General features: G+C 27.3%; 1 protein-coding gene across 1 annotated transcript in view; it reads right to left on the minus strand.

The window, feature by feature from the left end:
* LOC121120870 (FMRFamide receptor) overlaps positions 1-25,863 on the minus strand; it is a 62,347-nt gene that overhangs the window by 5,273 nt on the left and 31,211 nt on the right. The window contains exons 2-5 of the mRNA XM_040715765.2: positions 24,433-24,551; positions 11,922-12,054; positions 9,227-9,374; positions 574-765 (exon numbers count right to left, since the gene is read on the minus strand). Coding sequence (XP_040571699.1) covers positions 574-765; positions 9,227-9,374; positions 11,922-12,054; positions 24,433-24,525 — 566 coding nt within the window. The 5' untranslated portion in view covers positions 24,526-24,551. The remainder of the gene's footprint in view (positions 1-573; positions 766-9,226; positions 9,375-11,921; positions 12,055-24,432; positions 24,552-25,863) is intronic.

Raw genomic sequence — 25,863 nt, forward strand, 5'->3', positions numbered from 1 at the left:
TTCTTCAAACTATAATCTTAACTTTTGTATAGATATTTTAATTTGAAACATAGCACCAAATAATATAGATGATTTAAAAAAAAACATTCCTCTGGCTGCAACAGTTTGAAATTTTAGGTTTAAAAAAATCAGAAACATACCACCTTAAGCTAAGAGCAAAAAAAGTGTAATTTAGTTAACTAGTTTAATCTACCACAAACTTTCTATTAAATATTATTAAGGAATTTTACATAAAACGCATTTCATTTTTATAAGTATACTAACAATCTTTAGCTATCATTTTGGCATAAAAAAATGAAGGAAATTCATTTGTTTATAACTTAAATTATGTATATTTCAAAAAAAAAAAATCAATTTATTTTATACCAGATAAAGTTTTGTTAGTGAACCATAAAATTACAACGGAAAAAAAAAAACTTTCACAAAAAAGATTTTCTAGTGAAATAAAAGATTTATATCAATATATATTAAAGTAAACAAACATGAGTTGTCAGCAAAAAAAAAAAAAAAAAAAGCAATATAAAAAGCTAACAGATTAAATAATTTATTATGTGGCTTAAAAACAGCTCTTACCCCAGTGTTCTTCTTCTAACAGAATATCGAGCTGTGATATTACGATAGTGTAGGGGATGACAGACAGCATTGTAGCGTTCATAAGCCAAGGCAATGGTAACAAAAATAGATGCGCAGAATGATATTTGATGAAAGGGGTAGACAAAGTACGGAAACAGAAGAATGTAAAAAGAGGTTCTCCATTTGTAAGCTCTGTAAATCAATATATATACAATTATGTAAGTTATTAAGCATCAAAAACATTGAAATTGAGGTCTTTTAAAAATGTTACAGTTTTTAAATAGTATCACAACACTACAAATTTGTAAGATATTAATAGAAAAATTGTCTCTTCATTCACAAACGTTGGCAATTTTCATCTTTTTATTAATGTTTAATTTTACGGAAATAATTTAATAATTTATATACTAACTTTTAGTACTACTGACAGGCAAGCAACTTTTTACGTCTTTCCTTTAACAAAATATAAGATAATATCAATCAAGAAGTTTTTTTACAGGAAAATTTGCAAAAGATACATAACATCAAATATTTCAACTGTCCACGTACTACGGGAGTATAAGGAAATACGTCTAAAAAATATTTTTAACAAAAAATAACTAGGCTTTTCAAGGAGTTGAGTGGTTTTTTTTTATGTGGAGAATATTGTATCTTTTTAAGCTAAGTCCGCAGGATTATATTTTGGGAGTTGCTAGGTTTTTGGATTTTTTCAAAAAGAACATTCAAAAATTTGGAATTTAATTTCTTAGACAAAAATTTCAAAAATTAACAGGTGTTCACTAAAAAAATAATAAAAAAATTAATTAATTCAATTTAAAACTAAATTCTTTTGGACAAAAATTTCACTAATTATATAAAAAACATTATGTTTTTAGGAAAAAAATGAAAAATCCACAACTTATAAACAAAAGAAAAAAATATTATTTTTTTGTCAAACATTCACAGCTGTTTACAAAAATTTCCATTTTTTATATATTAAATTTATAGGAAAAAACTTCAAATATTAAATTTTTGCGGAAAATTCATAACTATTAATAAAAAATGAAATTCTTCGGAAAAAAATTAAATTATATTGGAAATTTCTTTTGAAAAAAATCTTAAATTTTAAATTTGCATGTAAAAATAAAAGTTTTTTTCTTTTTCAGCCCACCCGCTACGGACGCCCTTGCTAAATCAAATATTATAGGACTAACATTCTTTTTTTATATATATTTACTTCTTCTAAACAAAACAATTATCAATCAATGTAAAGATTATTATCACGTTCTTTTTAAAGGAACATAAAAGAAAAAAGAAGAAAAACAAACGACACTTGTATCCTATATAATTGAAATAATTTTATGTGTGTCTGTGATGGTAGTCTCACTTAGTAACAGAAAAAGGAAGAACGTATATTAAATTCGAATTAAAGAGGGAATTAGGAAGAGAATGAGCAAGTAAATTTTAGTATGTTTCTGTAATCTTTTTATATTTATGGTTGAAGAAGGAACATGGTAAGTTAGCAATGACAATAAATAAATCATAAGGTCCAACATTTGAAAAATTGCTTTATATTTAACAAAATCAGTATTTTTACATGGTAAAGTATAGGTATAAGTATAGGTTTTATTATATTTACATCAAATGGACAGAAGCAACAAAAAATGTTGCACACAAACAGGTTTTACATTAAAAAATAACCTATTATATAATTGTAGTTTATAAAAAATTGTTTTAGTTAAATTTTTTAACCTAATTTCGGTATTTTTCATTGGCTATATTTAAGATAGCATGTTTGGTCTAATGTTTAATTAAAATTAGGTAAACAACAGTAAGAGAAATACAAAAAAAAAAAAACAGAAAATCCTAAGATCTGATATGTATATCCAATTTTCCATCGACGGAGAAGGAGTTGAGGATTACAACTACTTGAGAAACGTAATCAAGGAGCCAGAAAGAGACATCTTTGTTCTTGTACTTCACTTTGTGTATAATATAATTTGGAGATGAGCCAATCAATCTTCCACTTATAATTATACTGTAAGCAGGCTATAATGTTGCAATCTGAAGGACTCAGTCTCACATCAAAATTTATCCAGAGTTCTTCTTTTACCATCGTAAGAGCTGGGGTTATTTTTTATATATTCATAGAATAGATGAAACGAGGTCTCCTGCTCTTTATGACAAAAATAACTATTTCTCTCTTTAGGATCTTCATGTGACTTGTTCGTTAAAATACAGGAGGTTTCTAATCTATACCTCAAGCATTTTTGACGCGTATAAGTCAATTGATTCTTCAAATTGACATTTGGATCTGTATATTATATACCATCTGTAGTACCAAGTCTGTGGAACCTTTTTGAAAAATTCAATAGGCTACACTGATGCTACAGGTTTTTTTTCATAACCTTGGATAAACTTTATAATTTCTTCTGCAATGTGGGCGAGTCTATAACTAAAAATATATCAAGATTTAAATATTTTTTTTTTTTTTTTTCATTTCTTCTAGGGTACCAATTTTTGAACTACAAAGATATCCATTTTCTTGGATTTTTCAAGATCCAATAGTTCTAAAAGAATTCATATGGTATGTTTGGTTTGCAGAACAAACACTTATATAATTTGAAATAAAATCTGCATGTTTCTGCGGATATTTTATTTGAATCCCCCGATATTTCTCAATAGGAAAGTTACATGGAAGTCATTTTTCCTCCAAGAAACAATTTCACCATATATTTGAATGAAAATTTCCCTTTTACATTCAACTCCCCATTTTATTCATTATTCTGATCAAGTTGTAAATGTAAGCTGCTGTGCCTCAAGGCAGAGTAAACTGTACTGCCACCACATTTATAAGCACCAAGGAACCCTTCAAACATTCTGTAATATTAACTGCCCACAGGCTGTGCAGGTGAAATCTGAAAATCTATATGAAGTAATTTGTTCAAACGATTGTAACTTTAAAGTACTTATAGATAATATGAGTTAGTTACAATTACCATAAGATGAAATCTATGAAAAAAGCATATTTAATATCTTTCCAGAAACTTTGTCTTACAAAATGGTCTTTACACAAGTGGTCTAGAAATTTTAATGAAAATACTTTAATTATTAAATTAATTTAGATGATTTATATACATACTCATAGCCAGACCACCAGCAAGACCTAAGTCATATGTTAGGGGGGTTCGCCTACATATCTGTGGGCTGCGGTATACCTAGACGGATTCCTTGGTGCTTATAAACACGGCGGATGCGGAGTTTAAACTCTCTTGGGGACTGGCACTGAGAGGGGGGTCTTAGGAGATTAGAAAGGTACCTCGATAGGTACCTTGATACTCAGCGAAGCGGCAGCAGATAATGTTAACTTCCTTCGAGCCCAGCAGTTCACCTTCACATCCTGTAGGCAAGGGTGTATTATAGATTCGAAGTGTTCTACCCTTGCATGTTTCTTCATCCTTCAATAGTTTTATCTTGCAAAGAAATTTCATGTGATATTATTGTCTTGCCATGAAATAATCACAATCATATTGCTTCACGATTATATTACGCACAACGCGTTTGTCTCACAATGAAAATGTACACAACGATATTACCAGGCAACAATATTGCTCCAACTTTTTTGTCCACAACCTTTTTACCACAATCATTTTACCAGATACTTATCTAGTTTATCATGAGCATTCTTAACAAAAATAAAAGATTAAAAAAAGTTAAATATTCACAGAGAGATTCAATATATTCAATATAGATTCGAAACAGCGATCGTAGAAAATAAAACAGTCTGTCGAAATCTGGGATTTAGGAGTAATTTTTTTTACTTCGACAACTCCTCCCAAGAATTTCCATGCTTGTTAGCCCACGACACTAGCAATTTCAATTTTCTTATTTATTTTATTTGATACATTTGCTCATTATTGAGAAATCCTCATCTTCAAGTGCCAAAGTCCAGAATTTAAATATTGTCTCTCATATTTTATAAGGTTATATAACCATTGATTGCTTCAATTTTAAGTCCCTAGGATTTTTTATACTCCTGAAAAAATGTATTTAGCAAAGACATATCGGATGGAGTTACCCCGATATTGATCTTTTCTAGACTACCTTCAGCTCAACAACAACCTACATTAGTAGCTCTTAAACAATCCCCCTTCTTTGTTTCTCTCCATTTCTCCTATGCACACTCACTTTTTATTATTTACTCTTAGATTTTATGTCTTCAAAAATTAAATAGTAATGATAACACCTCTAAAAAAAATTATGTTCAGATTGCTACCTAAAAAATACTGTACCCGCTTCTTGGACATATTCTATACAACGCTGGATATAGTTAGTTACTTTTTTCTAACAATAACAAGCAGACTTCAATAAACTATCTTTCAAGAAATTATAATAATTTAGCTAGCTATATGCTACGTTTGAGCATTGAAATGTGTATTTGTAAATCATTTTCATATTAATGATTAACATATATATATATAAAGAATTTATGAGTAAGGACTTTATAAGTGCATTCATTCTATATTTACATATATACGTACAATGCAATAAATATAATCAACATTTATCATGTCAAGAGTATAAACTTAATGTATCATGAAATATCAGAAGATCTACAAATTCCTTCCTAATTGTTAATTTATAATAAGTTATTTTTATATCGAACACTAGGATATAGTCATTGATATAAAACATATGTTTGGCAGGTATGTAACAAAATAATTATTTATTTTGTGATTCCAATTTTCTAGGTGAATGTTCCTTTAGTTAATCAGCCAGAGTTTGAATTGATAAAGTATAAGTAAACATTACGCTATTACAATTACTTCATCGGACCTAGAAAATTTCTTTGAAGTCCATTTACATAATCTACATTTCCTTGTTTAAGAGGGAACGAGTAACAGTGAGTTCAGGAGAATAATTTCTCCCATATGCATTTCCTTTGAGCTATGTTGCTTCTCGTAATTATGTTAGTTTGTAATCAAAATTAGTTTATTATAATATTTTTAATTTGATAATGTGACTAAATTATTATATTATTCTTTTATTATTATTATTAGTGATGAGACGATTCTGCAATAAATTCGTAATGCCGATTCTGATGCAATTCTAGTTGAAAATGCCGGTACGATTCTTTAATATTTGAAATAATATTTAAAAAATATCATTTTGCTATAAATTTCTAAACCTTACATTTGATGAAATAAATTGCATTTTTTTCATTAATGTAATTAATATTTATGGTGATGTACCACGAGCTAAATTTTCCTGTATAAGTATTTTTGAGATTCTAAATAAAAACACTTGAGAAATTAAGAGCTTTACTCATTACTCGATTGAATAATCGTTACTCGTCTGGATACTTGTTACTCGTCTGAATACTCGTTACTCGTCTAAATACTCCTTACTCGTTTGAATACTCGTTACTCGTCTGAATACACGTTACCAGCCTGAATACTCGGTACTCACTCTAACACTTTTTCTCACTAAAATACTCGTCTGCGCAAATAATCATATTTTCAAAGAATTAATGAAGCTTGTAATTTAAAAATTGTTTTTTTTTAAATTTATTTTCCAAGATTAACTTAAAAATAAGTTTAAATTGTTTGAACTGTAATTCAACAGTTTATATATTCTGCACATCAATATTTTACTATAGTTGGTTATAACTTGTAACCAATATGTTTTTAGTGGTACTGATACTCATTAATAGGATTGCATATGATAATAAAGGGTTTTCCAATAAGAGTTGTTATTTTGATATTCAAAACAAAATGGCGTTTTTTGAGATAAATGATTGGATATTTCAATGTAAAAATAAAATTATGTCATTAATAACGGAAAATAATATCAGCCAAATAGCTGCCACAGCTACGCGTACAGGACCATATCCTTCATATGAAATTTTCCATCACCAAATCGCAAAGTGGCAGTCGTATGCCCTCAATAGCTTCACAAATTCCATCTATAAGGTCTTGAATCTACGCTGGGCTGTTGTCGTATACATTATCTTTCACGTGGCCCCAAAGCAAGATGTTGGAAGGTGTTAAGTCACAAGATCTCGGTGGCCAATTTTGATCACTACTTTGAGAGATAATACGGTTCGGAAACTTTTTCCGTAAAAGAACAATGGTTTCGTTGCTTGTGTGGTACGTAGTGCCATCTGGTTGAAAGTAAATTTGTCCTGATCTAAACCATCCAATTCTGTCCCTACAAAATCATTAGTCATCGTGTTATTTCTTGAAGAGGTTATCGCAATTGGCCACCGAGTTCTTGTTATTTAACACCTTGAGACCTGTGACGATCACATATCCCAAGAAAAACAACATTCCTCCTTTCGGGCTCGTATCCAGGATGTGACTGATGCTGGAGCAAAATATATCACCTGAACTCTTTTTAAACATTCATATAAACAATTAAAGCTAATTTTTTAGTGAATCCATCCAAAAAATGTGGCCACAGTAACAATGAAAAAGTTTTTGAAAATATGTTGATTTGGTCTTAACATCCTGTATATATTTTTGATCTAAGGCATAACAATGTAATCGTATCAATGAAGCATTGCAAGCATGTGCATGCATAAAAACAATATTGCATATGTATATAATTGCTCTTTTATGTATATAGCACATAAAAAATTAATAAAACTATGAGATGTAACATCTGAGTATGCTCATTAAAAAAGATCATTCACACTGAGTATTTCTTGTGGAGCTATCTTCTATATGTTTCAGCCGACGGCAATAACTCTGTGCAATGCTGTTACTTACCTCTTGTATCATTATAAATTAAGAACTTAAATAGAAGGGGGTATAAAAATATGAAGCACATAAATTATGACAAGAATAGCTTAGTCTCTGGTGTGGGAATACACTTCAAGGAAGTAGTAATAATAATGAAATAAACCAAAATACATATGTATATTTAAATTCATAATGATTTTTACTTCTGTTATTCATTCGGATAATCAAATGTAGAAATATATTGTCAACCTCACCAATGTTCATTAATTTTCAAAAAAATTCATTTACATTTTTTGGCAAACTTATGGGTAAATTAGAATTTAGCTCTCCTATCACAGTTAGTTTTAGATTTGAGTACTCCCATAAATAAAAATGTATTTATGAAATTAGTAGGTAGAAATAATTCAATACCTGTTGTTCATATTTCTACATATATTTAATCCAAATATAATTTGACAAAAGTTTGTACGTTTATGTAGACATATTTGAATTGACAATTGATGTATTTCTTTATATTTGAAACAAATTCTGTAGCACTACACTCTATAGTACAATTTTTGTAGGATTCTTCTTTTGTTTGATGTTATTGTTGGTATTTTTGCTTTAGAACTATATATTTTTAAATAAAATTTAGTAAAGTCTTATTGACAAAATCATTAATTAATGATATTGATTAATTTAATTTAATTTGAAATAAAAATATTTTTATAGTCTATTGAAATAAGTTTTTCTTTATTGGCATAAATTCTAATTTATAATACTATTTTGGTGATCATTTAACAGAAATGAAATTTATGGAACTATAATATATTCCATAAATAATTATTATTTATGATTAAAAAAAAAGACTGCCCCATTATTTTTTTATCAATTAAATTTTCTGTGGCGCATAAATTCTTATTTGAATAAAACTTCAATAATTTTTTAAATATATATGACTACTGTTATCATTGGCATATAGTTCTATGATATGCCTTTATTACAATTACAAGTGGGATGAGTCCGGGTAATAGTTGTAGCCGGAACATCAATCTTAAAAATACTCGCACATTACTTTCAAAAACTTTACTTTAGGGATAATTACTCGTAAAAACATATATATATTATAGGTTTTTTAGCAATTAGGGGGCACCCGTTTTGTATCCAGGTACTTATGTTCAACATAGAAGTGATGAACAAGCTTTTTGTGACGTAACTACTTGTTCTTAAAAATAAACAAAATATTCTTATGGGTATGTGACTAATTATATACAACGTTTCTCAAGGAATTGTGAATGAAACTTTAGAAATATTTCATTCACTTACTACATAATTTACAGATTTATTTTTAATACAATCTGGTGCAGCATTAAAGAGAAAAAAATTTTGTGAAAAAAAGTTTATTCCTCAGACCAAGAACAACTGAGATCGAGGCTAAAATAAATCATATGTTCGCGCTTCTTGGCGCAGGAATGAGCTTTGACAAGACTTTCCGCATTGCCCCTTTCTCCAAGGGACTCATTCTCTAGACTAAAAAAACGAAGACCACATTAAGAGGCTATCATCTAAAAAGAGCACTCTTTTGTCAAATGAAGAAGCAATCATATTCGTGAACTATTATTTGCAGAGACAAAAGCCAACTATTACTTGGACAGGTTACATAGATTGAAGTATCGATTGGAGAAGTGTGGTGACTTACAACGAGACTATGTTGAAAATTTAAAATAACTTGAGAAAAAATTCTTATACCTTTATTAGGTTGGAAGCTTTTCAGACCACCCTAGTATATGAACCTTTTTTTTTCTTTTTCATTTATGATTCTTACAGAAACGTAGCTTTAAATAAATCTCCTTTATATAAAACACAAATAGTGCGTAATTTATCAAAATATTTTATAGAACATAAAGTATATACCTGTTTACGAAACCCAAAAATATTAACTGAGCTATTACCTTGCCATAGAATAATCCAGAAGAGCAAAAAAAATAAACCCCGTGTCCAAACAGGAGAGTGTAATCAATAATTGATTGAATGAGTTGTACATATCAGGCTTGCTGAGAATATAAACACTTAGGGCATTTCCAAAAATTCCAATCAAACCTACGAAAAGAAAACAGTTTTATTAGTTTTTCAATTTACAAATAGTACTCTTAGCCATATTAAGTTATTGCCTAGTTATCTTTACCTTTTTTTTAGTTCTCTTACTTTTTTGGAAAAAAAAATCCACAATTCTAAGGACAAATTTTTTTTTCTTTATTTGAAAATTAGTCAAAATCAAATATTTTTGTATTTTTGTTTAGAAGTGGATTTTGTTTATTCAAAGTAACAAACTGATTATATCTTTATAAGAAACTTTGGCATTATATTTTGATTTCAACCAAACATAAACAATAAAGGCGTATAAACTTCATTTATTTATATATTATGACAAAATATCCTTGAGGCAAAATGGCGTTAAGGAAAAATATTATAAGTGAAAATGTCCTGAGGCATAACTTTAAAAAAAAAAAAGTAATGGGTACCATATTTCCCATCACATTCATGAAGTTTTGATCCATAATTTATCAAACTCCTCGAAACAAGGTTTCTCTAACTCATTTATCAAATATGATATTATGTTATTATAGAGTTAAAAAAGAAAAATAATCGTAGGAATACTGCAAAGGAAATTTTTTATTTATCTTATCAATAATAAGTCCTGATCGATTATCGAGACGCTAAGGGTCTTATTTTCAAAAAAATCACATTTTACAAGTCTCTTCAGTTTTAAAAATTGAAAACTCTGCTATTGTTGGTATGAGTAAAGCATGATGTCTTTAGTTTAAAAATAGTGTATCTACAGTTTGAGTTATGAACTACTGCAGTCTAGAAAAAAAAATCTCATTTTCTTTACGATACAAAGATTATCAGAATAATTTAAAAAAACTTCAGATAGTTTAAATATATTCATAATCGGTACTTTTATTAAATTTATTTTTTTGTACCTTATGTAATGTGATATGTGACGTTTTGTTTAATGAACGTGAATAATAAAAACCCTGGGAGGGAAAACCATTATAATTATGTGAGTTTTAGAAATGACATACACTAAATAGTTACATGTTATGAACAACAAATAATTATGAGGTAATTATTAACGAGTAGACTGCATAAATAATTAAATATTGTGCATTTAACCCTTTTTTTCTTAACGTTGCCCCTGAGCAACAATTCAAAAATGGTCTCTACTATTAAAAAAAAGATGACCTGCAATAATTATTGGGGTAATATGTGTTTAAGGATAAATCTTCATGCATTTCAGTCTCTAAAATACCGGAGTTTACATGTTTCACGATTGTTTCAATCCTTTTAGTATCAATAACGGTTATATAATTCTGTCTAGCAAATTGTAAGTACATTATTTAATGGTAGATTAATTCTAAAATGTGTGTTATGAAATGAAATTCTTAGTAGCCTCCTAATTAGTAATAAATGCATTTTGAACTTAAATTTTATTTATCCTTAGTGTTACATAAACATTTTAATATTGTGATAATAAATAAAAAATTATAATTATATTATTATTTTTTTCTGGTGGTATGTTTATCATACTTAAAACATTGCAAAAAAGTAAAAAAAAATGTTTCACTCTTTTTGAATTCATGAGAGATATAAATATATATGTATATCAAATTTTGTCTCGTATATAATTTAAGTCATACATATATATAATACATACATTTCACATTGGGCAAAAAAATTCCTGGGGCTCAAACGTAGATGGATCTATTTTTTTTTTTAATTCACCTCATGTTCTGTTATTACCAACCTTCAAAAGTCGTTATTCCAAATTTAATGACGACAATCTACTCTTTAGTTTATGAATTATTGTTCTATGTGTGACACTACTTTTGTTGTTTCCTATAATAATGGATTTTTTTTTGTTTTTTTTTAATTTAATCTGCTTTTTGATGGGTAAAATACCGTTCAAACAAATCAAGAGCTTGAAAAGAGTTTGTACAAATAACGTATTTTCTTTGTTAAGCCCTGGAAATTTCTAGCCCATGTGTTACAAGGGAAGTTGATCATTATTACAACTATCTTAATATTTTTTTTGGTTTTTTAAATTAAATTTTTATATAATTAGCTACCAATATTTCCTGCATAACTCAGTAGAAAACGTATTTTAAAGATTAATCAATTTACAAATTATTTAATTTTTTAATGAATTTGTTGGGAAAATATTGAAACTCAAAATCGTGTAAAAACTTTATTTGTATGTTATTTAAAAAAATAAGAATAAATGAATAGTCAGAACTTTAACATTGTAGAAGTAAATTTATAAAAACTTTTACCACCCTACTTATTATTTTCACTAATGGCATAATGTAAACAAATTAATACAAAATTGCATTTAATTGAATATCCAATTAGCATACATATTGCGAGTAATATGAACAACAAAATAATTTTGTAGCAAGTAAATATTCGAGTATTTAACTATTCATTCAATTTTTTTACATGTATATTCTAAGACTGAAACCATATTTTTTCTTATTTTTAGTTTTTTAATATAATTTGATAAGATGTATGAAGTATATTTATCAATTTTAGACAAAATCATGTAAGATGTTGTACTCGAAGAACTTAATGGATTAATTAATTTACCCGTAACTGTGAGGACCACTCCTTCCATCCAGAATGCACAAGTATCCACATATTCTTCGACTGTTTCATTCCAAACACCACAGTTATTTTTTCGCAAAGGGATGTCCTTAGAAGTTTGCTGATTAGTTATTGTCTACAATTAGATAAATATTCATGTCAATAAAATTAAAATAAGAGTAAGGATAAAAACAAGTCTATTTTGCATTTTTAGATATTGAATCATGTTAATTTGATTATATTTACCGATTGATCCATTAAAATCTGAAAACATTGAATTTGAAACTTCATCAAGATATAATTTAATAATTGACAATATAATATCGAAAAAATTAATGCTATAAATAGATGTGTGTCTGAGGTCTTGTACTAATTAAGGCAGTTGCCCTTAACTGGAATGATGGTTTCCAGGATTATGACGGAAGGTCTGGCACCAACTGCAGATGTATTCCTCTGTCATGGCGTTCTAGTGCTGGCTGACAGTGGGCTAGAAGGCCTTAGTGTTTGGATGTGATACACTGCAGGTATTTCCTACTACATGCAACCAAAAAGTGTAGTGAGGGGGTTTGCATCAGGGCTATTGGTGAGCCATAAGGAGGAGATCGGTTTCTTTCATGTATAGTATCAAAAGTGGCCTTTTCACCCTCACAAGGCCCTTCTCTGCACTTTTTAATAGCTCTCTGTACCGTCTTATATGAGGATATCTCTAGCAGCTCTAGCAGGGGCCCTCATGCCGTTGAGGGTATTGACCTTGGATGTTTTCTTTCACTCCTGCAGGACCAGTTTGGCCTTTTTGACATAGCCAGACTTCCCCTCCACCGTTTCAGTTTTTCTGAAGGCGGAGACGGTGGTCCTGACGACACCCAACTGCTTGTGCACAAATAGAAATTTGTGGATACCTTTCAAGTGTCATTGTCTCAATTTGTAGGTAAGATAGAGAGCTCAATATTTTTTTTTTTTTTTGTAAAAATTGTTCATACTTAATATATCGAAATCTGAATTAATTTCGATCACCAACATCATTAATTATTGATTTTTTACGTGTTCAGATTTTAATGGACCACTTGGTAGTTATCTTCAAAATAATTCATGATCAAAATCATTATTCTCAATTTCATACCAAAACTAGTTTTAATACTAAATCTAGTATTATTTTGGTTAGAGGAAGAGTACACATATTTTATTGTAAATATTTTTATTCTCTCGGACAATTTTGCTTAAATTAGACTACAAATTTGAAAAAATTGGTTGGTCCTAAATTGAGTAAATGAATAAATATATTTTATACATGCTGATAGTATTAAGGAAAATAGATTATTTCTCGTTTGAAAGTAAGTACAAGAGATATTATAAATTCTAAAAGAACGCAAAGGATAGAAGGTGGAATTTTTATCACTCTTACTAAAAATTATCCGGAATCGGATGCAACTCAGCAAATAAAGATAGTGGGTGTTTAATTGATAATTTTAGTGTATGTTAGCATCAGAGTTATGCTGAATGTATTGAAAAATGATACAGTGGCTAATAAAGGTGAAAAAAATTTGAAGAGCACTGAAACATCCAAAGTAAATTCAAAAATGGTTAAATCCCTAAAAAAATCTCAAAAGTATGAATGGACAATTGTTATTATTGTTGGACAGATAATGCTGCTAAGACAATGGTTTATAATATTAACTCCGATATACCAACTACAAAAAGTGAAAAAATAGTCCTCGATAGAAAAGTAGAAAGTTGAAATTGAGCGTCCTCATATGATAGGAATGAATTATTCTTGCATGTGCTGGACTGATAAAATAGACCAAAATAGCGATTAATATAGAATTCATATTCCATCAAATAAGTACTTATGAGTCATTTTTACAAATTAGAACTTGAGTTTAGAAGTATTGCCAGAACATAAATCATGCAAGCTCCTCCTAGAGATTTGCTTGGTCGACGTAGACTAATAAAATCTTCCAACATCGTTTGATTTTTTTTTTTTGAAAAATAGGTATTTTTGCTGTGGCATACGGGATAAAAAGATGGAAACGTGAACGACTAGACTACAAATCAAGTCATTCACAAAACAGTTACAAATGCAATTAACCACCAATAGGTAACACATAAATATTATATAAAAACAATATTTCTTTGTTACTTTGGAAATAAATTAATATATCTATATTTTCGTAATTGCCTTTATAATACATTTTGTAAGGCGTGGTGTCATATTTTACATATTTTGCAATAAAGACATAAAAATATGATAATGAATCAATACAAGATGGAACCTTTATTTAACAACAAAAACGATTAAAAAAATGGATTTTCTCCGTAACTAATCATCTGATTAAAAAAAAACCAATTCCTAATAAAAGCTGAATCAATTTTTTACTCAATATTCAATAAAATGGCCCTAGGGGCGAATAAAAGTATATACTTGACCAAGAAAACGGGAGCAACTCCTGATGACAATCTCTTTTGGCAGATTCTGGAATTCCTCCCGGATCCTGTATATCCTACTCATATTTTCTGTTGTTGGAGGATCTATTAGTGTGTCTTTTAACTGCACCCCACACAAATAAGTTTATGTGATTGAGGTCTGGTGAGCTCGGAGGCAAAAGAATAGCTCAAAGAAAAGCCATCAACGTTTTCATTTCAGTGTGGCATTGAGCAGTGTCTTGCTATTACCTCTAGAATCTTCTGGTTCCTTCATGACTCTACGGACAAAGGACATGTCCAGGTATGAAAAGTTTGCAATGTTAACGTTTCTCGTTTGTTGTTGATCGCAACAAAGACACTGCCATTTCCACGATTGTGGAATAAATACATTGTTGAAAGTGATAATTTACTAAATTGACACCAAAAACTTCTGGCTAGCTGCCAAAACAATGAACAACAGTTGTATGCTGTATGCGCTTAAAGTATTCTAAGTTCATAAGATTGTCAATACCAACCCAATGTGCCTAATTTGGCACATTTTATAAACTTATTAATCAAATGACATTGTATGCATTTGTTAGAAACTTATAATAGGGATTAAGTACACGTTTTTAACAATACGGATACTGTGTATTGCTCAAAAACACACCTGGTATATCAGTTACATCTAAATATTAATATAATTGTACGTGTTTTGATTGCACCTCATCCACTCTATCAATTTTGTGCTTTGAATCCTATGAGCCATGTGCTCATGCAATCATTATTTTATATATAATCCACAAATAAATACATATTATTACATTATGCATTTGTATGCTCAATGTGAATTATTTGACCATATAGTTTTATGTATGTGTGCCTGATGTACCAAATTTGGGAAATATCCCTTTTATTCACGTTTGTATCTAAATATTTTATTTTTATACTAAATATGGTTAGTTATACAGAAGATACTTTATATATGCGAGAAAATTTTATAAAAATAATTCCAACATAATTTGGGTCATAGAAAGTTAAAGAGTACAGCACTTTAACAAAATATCTAGTCACCCGTCTAAAAAGATGTATGTAACACAATTTCTTTTTGTATGAGCGTCTTTTAGTTCGATGAGGCTGTATATATACATAATAACCCAAAAAAAGAATTTGTTTAATTATGTGAAGTAATAATATTCTGAAACATATTTCTTTTATTTTTTGTAATTTAAGCTCAATTATTATAAACATAAATCAAACATTTTTTCAAATAAGATATTTTAGTTTGATGGTGCAGGGCGTATATGTTTCATGTGTTTAAATAAACTTTAAACTTATGAAATATCAAATATAATATGTGTATACAGTTATATCGTGTATTAACCCTTAATTTGTAAAATTGGATATTATACAACCCGAGCTTTATAACAATGCTATTTAAATGAAAATTTTATCGCCAAAAATTTTTACTATATTCCTGAAACATTAATTTAGATTACAAGCAATTATTTAATTTATTATAGTGTATATTAGACGCAACCTCATCAAAACTGATAATTACTAATTTGATTCCTTAAATTGGTATAAATTTATAAACATTTCTTATAAACTTACATCGAAAATATAAATTTAATGTTTCTACTTTAAGGAAGCAAATTTTAAACCATGAGCTGATATTGTTAATTTGGCTCGATGTCTTATATTTATGAAAGTATTTCAAATTTTTTACTGATATTTATGTGTGGAAAAGGTATGAAATAGATAAGAAAATTATACAAAATTTAAATGACGTAATTATTTTAACTGTTTATAATGTAGTAAATACCTTTTATTTTGGGATTTATTTTCTACACAGTTCCCTAACTTTGTAATGTAAAGAATATTTACTACCGGAGGATTAAGAGAAAAATCTGTGTAAAATTTGTGCACAATGTCCTATATCGGTGATAATTAGGAAAATGGACAAAAAAAATTAATTATCTACCAACGTAATATGATAATGTTAAAAGTTTTAGTATAATTATTTTATTCCAAAGTGTAATGTTTAAATTTAAGAAAAAACTCATAATTTAAATTATAACTCATAATGAAAGTTGAAAGGGAGCCTTTTGTGTCCCAAATATTTCCCAATATTAAATATTGTTTTAAAACAAAATGTCTGTTAAATTAAAATCCGAATAAATACTCTACATTTAATTCATTGTTCATCATTGTCTTTTAGATTAGATCATTTAAAACTTAATAAAAACTGTATTTTTACTTGTAATCAAACCTGTTAAAAATAATCATCATATTCATCTTTATTAATATATAAAATGAACCAAATTTTATTTGAAGCAATGTGACTATCAAGCTCTATTTTAAATTCTTTGTAGGTCATTATTTTTTTGATCAGATTATTTAAAACTTTTTAAATTTAATAGAAAACTGTATATCATATACCAACCAATTGATGTACGATTATATTTATTGATAAAACTGCAATGTTTGTTTTATTTCTTGGTTTGTTTTGGGATTCCTGCATGCTATTAATAAGATGCTTATTACGACTATTGGGTATATAAGTATTTAATACAATTGCAGTTTTATGAAATTTTTCCTTTTTTAATATTCAGAAAATGTAATTTCTGACCTAATAGATATTATAAAATTTTGCTTTTCAAAATTACCTATACTTAACTAAACTATTTTACTAATTTTAAGAAGTAGTGAAAACATAAAAGACTGTAAAGAATCAGAAATTTAGTATAAATATAAGTTTTCGATAATACTAACGTCTAATAAATATATTGGATATGAAACATATTTAAACTTCCTAGTCCTAAAAAAATTAATTACTTGTTAAATTTAGTTTGAAACTTGACATAATTATATTTAATTTAACAAAAGACATTCTTAAAATGTTTCCCTGATTTTTGTTAACTATTTTGTAAAAAATTAAAAGTTACACTGAAAAAGAAATCCAAATAAAACTTTTTTTTATAAAAAATATTTTGTAGTTGTAATATTAGCTTTATTTTAAACTTTTAACTATAATTAAAGCTAAAGAGAAAAAAGAAAATGAAGAATTTTCCATATATTTATTTTTCATTTTACTGCTTGATTTTTTTTTTTTTTGTATATTTAAACACAGTTTTTGAGAACTGTGTTCAAGATAACTTAATGAATATTTTATCTTTCGAATGCTTGTATGTTCTTTATCAATTAAAAGTTACTTAATTTTTCATCTATATAGCTAATTCATTTTAAAATATGACTATGAATCGAAATTATACTAAAAAATATTATTTTAAAAAAAAGACTTTAAAGGCCAAAGCTAATCTTGAAATGGTTTTTTTCGTATATTATTTAATAAAAAATAAAAAATTTAGATTTTGGACGACTGAAGAGAAATGCTATTCATTATTTTATATGTGTAGTAATCAATTTAGTCGATTATTGATTATTCAGAATTATGGTTAACGGCTGATTCTTCATTAAAATTCCAGTAAATACTACATAAAATTAAAAACAAACTAAATAAATGGAAATAATATTTGAGGAAATTATGTTAAAAACCAGTTTATTTCCATATATTTCAGTTCAATAATATTTATATTGCAGTTTGACTCTGAGTAAACTTGTTTCTTTGGATTTACGTATGCTATTTTTGTATAATATTCACAACAAATTCCTGATTTATCACAAAATTAGTTATTTCAGCTCCATTTTTGTTTTAAAACCAGTTGATTTTAGTATTTATTTTCTATTAATAAAAATTAACAAACCAACTTTCCGATATACTAACTAAATTATTCATTTTAACTGTAATTTTGAAGGTCTAAACTAGTTGTTTTCCTAGTAAAGAATGGGTATTGTTGTTATTCTTTAGATTGGCTATAAAATATATAGCATTTGTATATGATAAAATAATTCTATTAATTGTAGAATAGGTTAAACAACTGGTTTTGGAAAAGAAATCCTATTATAAAGTCTTACGGACAGGTATGCTCTATCCATGCACAACATTCTACTTGTTACTTTTTATTTGTTGGAAGAGGAATCCATTTAATTAAACATGCTGACATACACTTATTTTTTGTACCATTCTTTGAAATATAATTGCTCTTATAAACTAAAGTAATAAATGTAAATAGAAGAATTATTAACCAAATTTGTCAATAACTGAGAAATCTACACATTTGCTGGCTACAATTACTTGCCAATAAATAGTTGTATCTCTAATGTTATATCCATTATAATTAAAGGACTGAATAAAGTCTATTAAATTGATGAAAAACTCTATTTTTATAAGCCACAGCTTATGGGATAGTTGCAAATCGACCATCACATTAGTATAGAGCAAAAAAAGTTTTATATTATTGAAAAAGTAATTTTATAAAATGTCTATCTTCTTTGTAAAAGAATATAATATCCTCTTATTGTTAATATTTGAGGATCTTATTTGAGTACTTAAATAATATATATTTACCTACAGGCTACATAAGTCCAAACAAGGATAACTTAAGTACTTTGGTATTATTAAATCATACAAATTTATGGAAAAAACAACAACAACAATGTTAAGTGCTGTTAATCTACTCTTTGTCCATTTTGTAAGAAAAATATTTTATTTTACACTCTAAAAATTGTATGAACATATACTTCAAAAATTACATGTCCATAAGTATAACAAATCAGCTAATAGTCAACTCTTCTCATGTCTACACCATTAAAAAGCTTTTTTGAACATCAATTTTTAATAAAACATATAAATCTTTATTAGTATAATAATATATTAATTATACGAATATTTTAAGCAAAATAATTCAATATAGGGATAAAGTTATAACTTAAATTATGTCTTGTAAGGAGTTTAAAAAATATTTAAGAAACGTTGAACAATCTAGGATACTCTTAATCCTTAAAATGATGATTGAAAAAAACTTGGTTTCAATACTTATAATACCTTAAACCCTGCTATTAGATTCCGAAGCCATTAAGAATCATAGATTAAATTCTTGTATGGTATCCCCGATTTACATCCCTTCAGAAACAAAAGTTTTAAGAGTAAAGAGTGGTTAGATTATAAATATATATGAAGATAGGAGAGTAATTCCTGCCTATACCATTGCTAGATATGGAGTGGGAATGACTTCATTTCTTTTATATCATAGCTTTTTTGTGCTAATCTAACGAAACGTCATAGCAGATAAGTTGAAATTCTCAAAATCATCACTCTAGTTACAACCCTTTACAACATATTAAGAAATAGAACAAATAACAATATATATATATTGTTACAAATATGCACAAAATCATAAATCAAAAACGTAATGTCATGTCACTGATACACAAAAGAATTTGCATATTCATTGCTTTTGAGAGCCTCTTTAATCATACTATACATGCATATAAGGGTACATATCAGAGTATATTAACAAAATTTCTCGAAATACTTATTGATTTAGACAGTCTTCAAAAGAAAATGCATAAATAAATCTCCTTTATAATTAGGTATTTCATGAAATTAAGTATATATATATATATAAATATATTCATTAGAACATGATCATCATTGAAGAAATGTTTAAAAATTCATCAAATAATTTGCAGGGTTAAAACACATATGATTATCAATGTAAAACTAAGACCTTTTCATTAAATTTTACGTTAAATTGTCTAAAGTTATTAAATTTTATGTTTAATTTTCTAAAGTTATTAAATTTTACGTTTAATTTTCTAAAGTTATTAAATTTTACTTTAATTCTACGATATTTAAAGTGGAATTCACCCATTTAAAATAATTTTACTGATTCTTATAGGAAGCGTTCAGCAGCAACCTGGTTACTTCTGGGAGAAAGGTCTAAAACCATGTAAATATGAATTATGTGAATCATTTTTAAAAGTTAAATAATTGATTTTATTTCACTTTCTATTTAATTTAATTCCTTTTTATTTAAAGTAATGAAGTAAAAAAAGTGATTTTAAAATAGTACTAAAATTAAATATAACTTGCACATTTATAAGGCTAACAAAGACCATGTGATTAAATAGGAAATAAATAACAAAACTCCATAAGTATACAAGGTTCGAATTAAAAAAAAAATTCCAAGATATAGACTTGGTTATGAATCACCCAAAATTGTAATTTTTTATAGATTTTGATAATACATAAATTGATATTTATGTAAAATATTTCATAAATCTACCTAAGGTAAGTTTCGTATTGGTGAACGCTCCAAATTGTCGGACCCTTAATGATTAAGCCCGAATAATTCTGTAGTACTTCAACTTTGGATAGCAAAAGAGATTTTAATCTTCACACATTTCTAAATAATCCCTTAAAATTTAAAATCGAAGGATGGTGTACTTTTTGAGAAACAAAACTTTAAATTTCAAGGTTTTAATTATTTGCAGTTAAAATTAAACACTATATTTTATTGTATGTGACAATGTGAAAATATTTCGTTTCATTATTTATATTGCCTTTTTCAATTTCAATTGGAGTTTTTCGATGTACCCTATACATATTTTATAAAAATTCAAAGCTGACTGTCAATTTTTTATATAAAACCAACAAAATATCCAGAAAAAGTGAATAAATTTTTATTTTGTTAATTGATTGATAGGAAATTAAAAAAATATGTTCAAATGAAGGCACTGAATAACTTTTCTAAGTCTTCAAGAAAAATAAGTGGTAAAATTTTATTACAAAGATAATTTTTAATGAAAAACTTTATTTTATATATCTTTTTTAGGTATTTTAATACCAGATTAGCTGTTGATGTCAAAACAACTTTACTGTTTTTTATTAAATACCAAATATGATAAAAAATATTTTTATATATTCAGATGAAATTTTATGACTTTTACTATTTACCAAATTACATTAAATATTTAAATATACATTATGTAGACCACATGGTGATTAATAATGATCTAATATCCTTTGTCATCTGGAATGGCCAGGTAAGTCATTCTGGAATCAGTTATGTTACCAATAAATTTATGAAAAAAATACGTCAAACGTCAAAAGGACATTACATGAACAGCAAAAATATATGCAACAGCAGTTTTTTCTTTTAAGTAAGTCTAGAAAGACGATGGTTATTTTATTAATATCATTTTTTAGAAAGTATTAACTAAGGTCCAAATTCTAGACTTTCAAAGAAATATGTACGTTATTAAACATTTGAAACCTATGTCTAGACGAAATTCGGAAGGGTAATGTTTGTATTTTATCCAGCATCAGTTCATATATTTTCAGTGAAAACTAATATTTGCTTAAATAGTTGGTCATACAAATGAAATTTATTATTTAGACGTTTACCAGAAAGATAATACCTGTACTGTAACTATATTATGCAGCTTAAAATATAGCCTGATATTTTTATTCTTGCTGCTGATCTGCAATTTTTTAAAGTTCGGTAGGATTATCTCTTTTACAAACAGTCCGTGAAGGGAAATGTAATACAGGCGTCGTTCTAGTGTGTACTTACTGTTATTTGTTAGCATATATTTAGAGTGTTTATTCAGCCTTTTTTTTATCGCATTACAGCCAATAACTATTTGGAACGGTTAAAACAATTCTGGGAATAGTTAATAAATATATGTATATTTCTTTATCAAATAAGATAACTAATTAATAAAACAATCTTTGGGATCATCATAAGAGCCTGTTAATTAATTATTCTCTTGGCAGTATTAGTAGTATTCAGATTTAAGAAGAGATGTATGATTGACAGATATATTTATTTTTTGTTATGATTGGAATTGAACAACACTCTCGATTTGAGCTAGTATTTTGAGTAAAGCAGTGCCAAATTAAATATATTAAACTTTTTTATGATTTTAAGTAAAGTACTCATGACTCTAATAACATAAACAAATTTTAAATGTTGAATGTAGAGTAGAAAACTCATATAAATATAGTGATAGATTAATTAACTTATCACCTGTAAAGCGTTACATTTTGCAAAAAAATTCGTTGATAATTTGTTTATTTTTGATACACTCAGTTCGCTATGAGAGGTGTTAGTACAACTGTAATTTTAGTAATAAAGATGTACAACTTATAAGTTATAAAAATATGTAGTAATAAATGGCAAATCCACGACACACATGACATGTAATGTCCTACTTATATTATTAATATATATATTTGTACTATAAATAGAACATCACTTATTAATATCTAAATCACTATCAAATATCACTAAACCCTATTCAGTGACAACATTGAAATATTATTAGATATACTACATATTAATAATGGCAAAAATGTCTATTTTATTAAACTATGAAAAAGTGAGCCATAATATTACTATTACATAAATAAGTTTATATAAAATTCTTATTTCAGTATATTATGACAATAAATGTTTGTGAATTATGCATCTTTTCTTATCATGAAACAGATCGTTATACATGTATTACATATTTCTATTCTCTAAAATACTTTTAGATTGTTTTAATAAATACATAAAGTAGTTTATGCATGTCGATTACTGAAATACGGGCCTTTTCATATAAAATGCAACACTTTTTGAAATGGTGTGCCTTTGTCCGCCTGATTATATTTTGATGTTTCACACTTACAACTAAATGAAAAAATTGTATAAAGAAACTGTAATAAAAAAAAGTCAATTCATAAAACAAGGGGCATATCCAAGAACATGAAGCAACGCAAAGCTGCAATTCTGGAGCTATCCATGCAAGGAAAATCACCATAAGAGATCTCTAAAGTGCAGGGCTGTAATCACTCTACTGTGTACTGGGTAATCGCAAATGTAACACCAAAAAATTCCACATGGTCCATATCAAAGTCAAAGAGGCCAAAAGTAATGGTTGAAGCAGTTGAAGGCAGCAGATGCAAGAGAACCGTCAAGGGTCTTCCTTGTGAATTTGATAGTAGCCAGACCACCATGGGCTAATAGCTGAACAACAATGAAACCTAAATGCCTACTTCAAAGTCATTTTTGGATTCAAAGCCTTTTTACCGGGTAAGGCGTGTGAATGGGTTCAAAATCCTCTTTAACAAACTTCAGAAGCAACCTCTTGATCTCCCCACAGTTTCATTTTTTTCGGTACTTCAAAGATATGATTAAAGTCCGATACAACCAACTGAATACCGACATCATCACTACTTGAGCCAATGTGGAGCCAATTTTGTCAAGGACTGCTGTGCAAAGTTCAGCACTTGGCGACTATATTGATTGTGAATGCAAATATGGTGTCCTTTGATTGTATTTATGAATTAAATTTTCCAAATTTGATGAAATATAATAATTTTTGTAATTTTTCAAAAAGTGTTGCATTTGACACGGAGAAGACAATAAATTAAATCTTATAAAGATCATAATAATGAAAAATATATATGTTTTCCATAGTAGATTCCTCAACATCCTGTGAATTAATTTTCATACGTATAAGGAGAGTTGTAAATTATGGGTATGTAGAAGAAAGGAAATGAAAAATTAATATAGTACACCTCTCAATTTGAACAATGTTTGAGCCAAAAGTTGCTTAGCTGTCATAACCTTTTAATACAGTTTCAGCAGCTGTGAGAGAAATAAAATGACCTTCGTATCAAACAAAAACATAGTCAGAAAATGATAAATACTAACACACTTGGTTAATTTTTTTTTTAGATGATCTCTCCTCAAGAAAAGAAAGAGTATTATAAAAACTCGAAACACCAAAATATGCCGAGAATTTATAGCTTTTCTTAAAATAGTCAATCCACGACAAAACAGATTTGACTCAAATTTAATTTGTGGTATCATTGATAGTAATTTATTTATTTATGATATTTTGAAAAAAAAGCAATGAAAGACAAGTATAATACACTATTCAACAATTAATGTTAGTTTCCCAATGCTTATGTTTTATTTTTTTAAATTGTTTGGCAAGAAAAAAATTATAACTTTATTTATATTAAATTTCTTGTGAATCTAACTATAAAACTTTATTTTCTATTTGAAAATAAAAACAAATTAAGGATTTTCATAAATGAAAACATTACTCCTAATTTAATGACTTTCCTACACTACAACACAAAAATATATATGAGTGTTCTATCTTTAGATGGCTTTATAAATATTTAATGTAAATCAATATTTTGACCACTCACCCCATTGACGTCAATAGTATTATTATCAAAGCTTTCACTAGAATGAAAATACACGCAGAGTAGTATTAGACAAACCCAAATATTGTCTAGCATAGTGGGATTTGAGACAATCAATCAATCTGTAAAAAGACAACATAACAAAGATTAATAATAGAACTTAATGATATTATGGTATAATGATATTGATCTCAAAAATAAGATGGTTACATTTTACAACTTTGGATAATCATGATTATTTCAACATTATAACTCAATAAGTATGCTTTATAGTACTTTGGAAGTACCTTCTATCAAAAAGACCCATATGCATCAATGAAAATTGTATTTCTTCATTTTTTCTCGCAGAAATGTTTTAAATACCAAAACTATATTCACAATTGACTTGAATTTAATTTTATTATATTTTACTGATTAAATTAATAAAAATCTACTCAGACTCATTGTCTGAAATTTTATTAATTTCACTGTTAAAAGAAAGAACAATTATGAAACTTTGAATAGTTTATCAATATTAAATAATAGAATAAATTGATTATAAGTTCATTATTTTCTTAGTGTACTTTAAACTGTACGAAAATGAATAAAGTTCTGAATTTTTTATTGCAAGTTATTTTGATTTTGTTCATTTAAACAAGAACCTTTAATTTTACATAAAAAGGTTTTTCAGGGACGCGTTTTTATTCGAAAATTTGTAAAATATTAAAAAAAAAACATGTTTTTTCTTTTAAACTATCAAGTTGAATCGAAATAGATGATTTTTATAATTTAATTATATTTCTTTTAACACCACTTCACGCCAAAAGTATTCTTTAACAAAATTTCTCTAACTTGCCTCACGTAATGAATATTTTTCTTCCAAAGATGTTGCAAGTAATAGTTATACTTTGTGGAACCGCATATTACATGCATATGTTTAATATATTATTATCAAATATATTTCAAGAGTTCCTTTATGCCAAATAGGAAACTATATGTTATCTATGTATGATTTAATACTACAAAAACTGTCTTTTAAATTCTTTAAGGTACGACATTTTACTATCTATATCTTATGCGTTCATAAAGGAAATTATATTTCTTGCAAATTGATGGCTGTTTTTTTTTGTTTAGATGAATAAAAATATCCAAACAATACAAAGTATCTGAATTTATGTCATAACGATCTAATCTAGAGTACATATATAAATATAAATTTTGCTTGCACTCCTTTTTTTTAAATTGATCATTAAATGTATATTATAATATCATATTTCTTATTTTTTCAAAAATAAAAACTTGGATCAAAAACTAGCCAAAACAAGAAATAATCAATAATAACACCTATAATATTTGAAAATGGAATATGAAGGAAATATACTATGAAAATAAGTCTGCAGGAGGAGTTAAATCAGCCTATGAACAATAATTATTTTTTATTGTACTGAAAAACAT

This window comes from Lepeophtheirus salmonis, chromosome 6, assembly GCF_016086655.4.
Source record: "Lepeophtheirus salmonis chromosome 6, UVic_Lsal_1.4, whole genome shotgun sequence".
NCBI classification, from domain to species: Eukaryota; Metazoa; Arthropoda; class Copepoda; order Siphonostomatoida; family Caligidae; genus Lepeophtheirus; species Lepeophtheirus salmonis.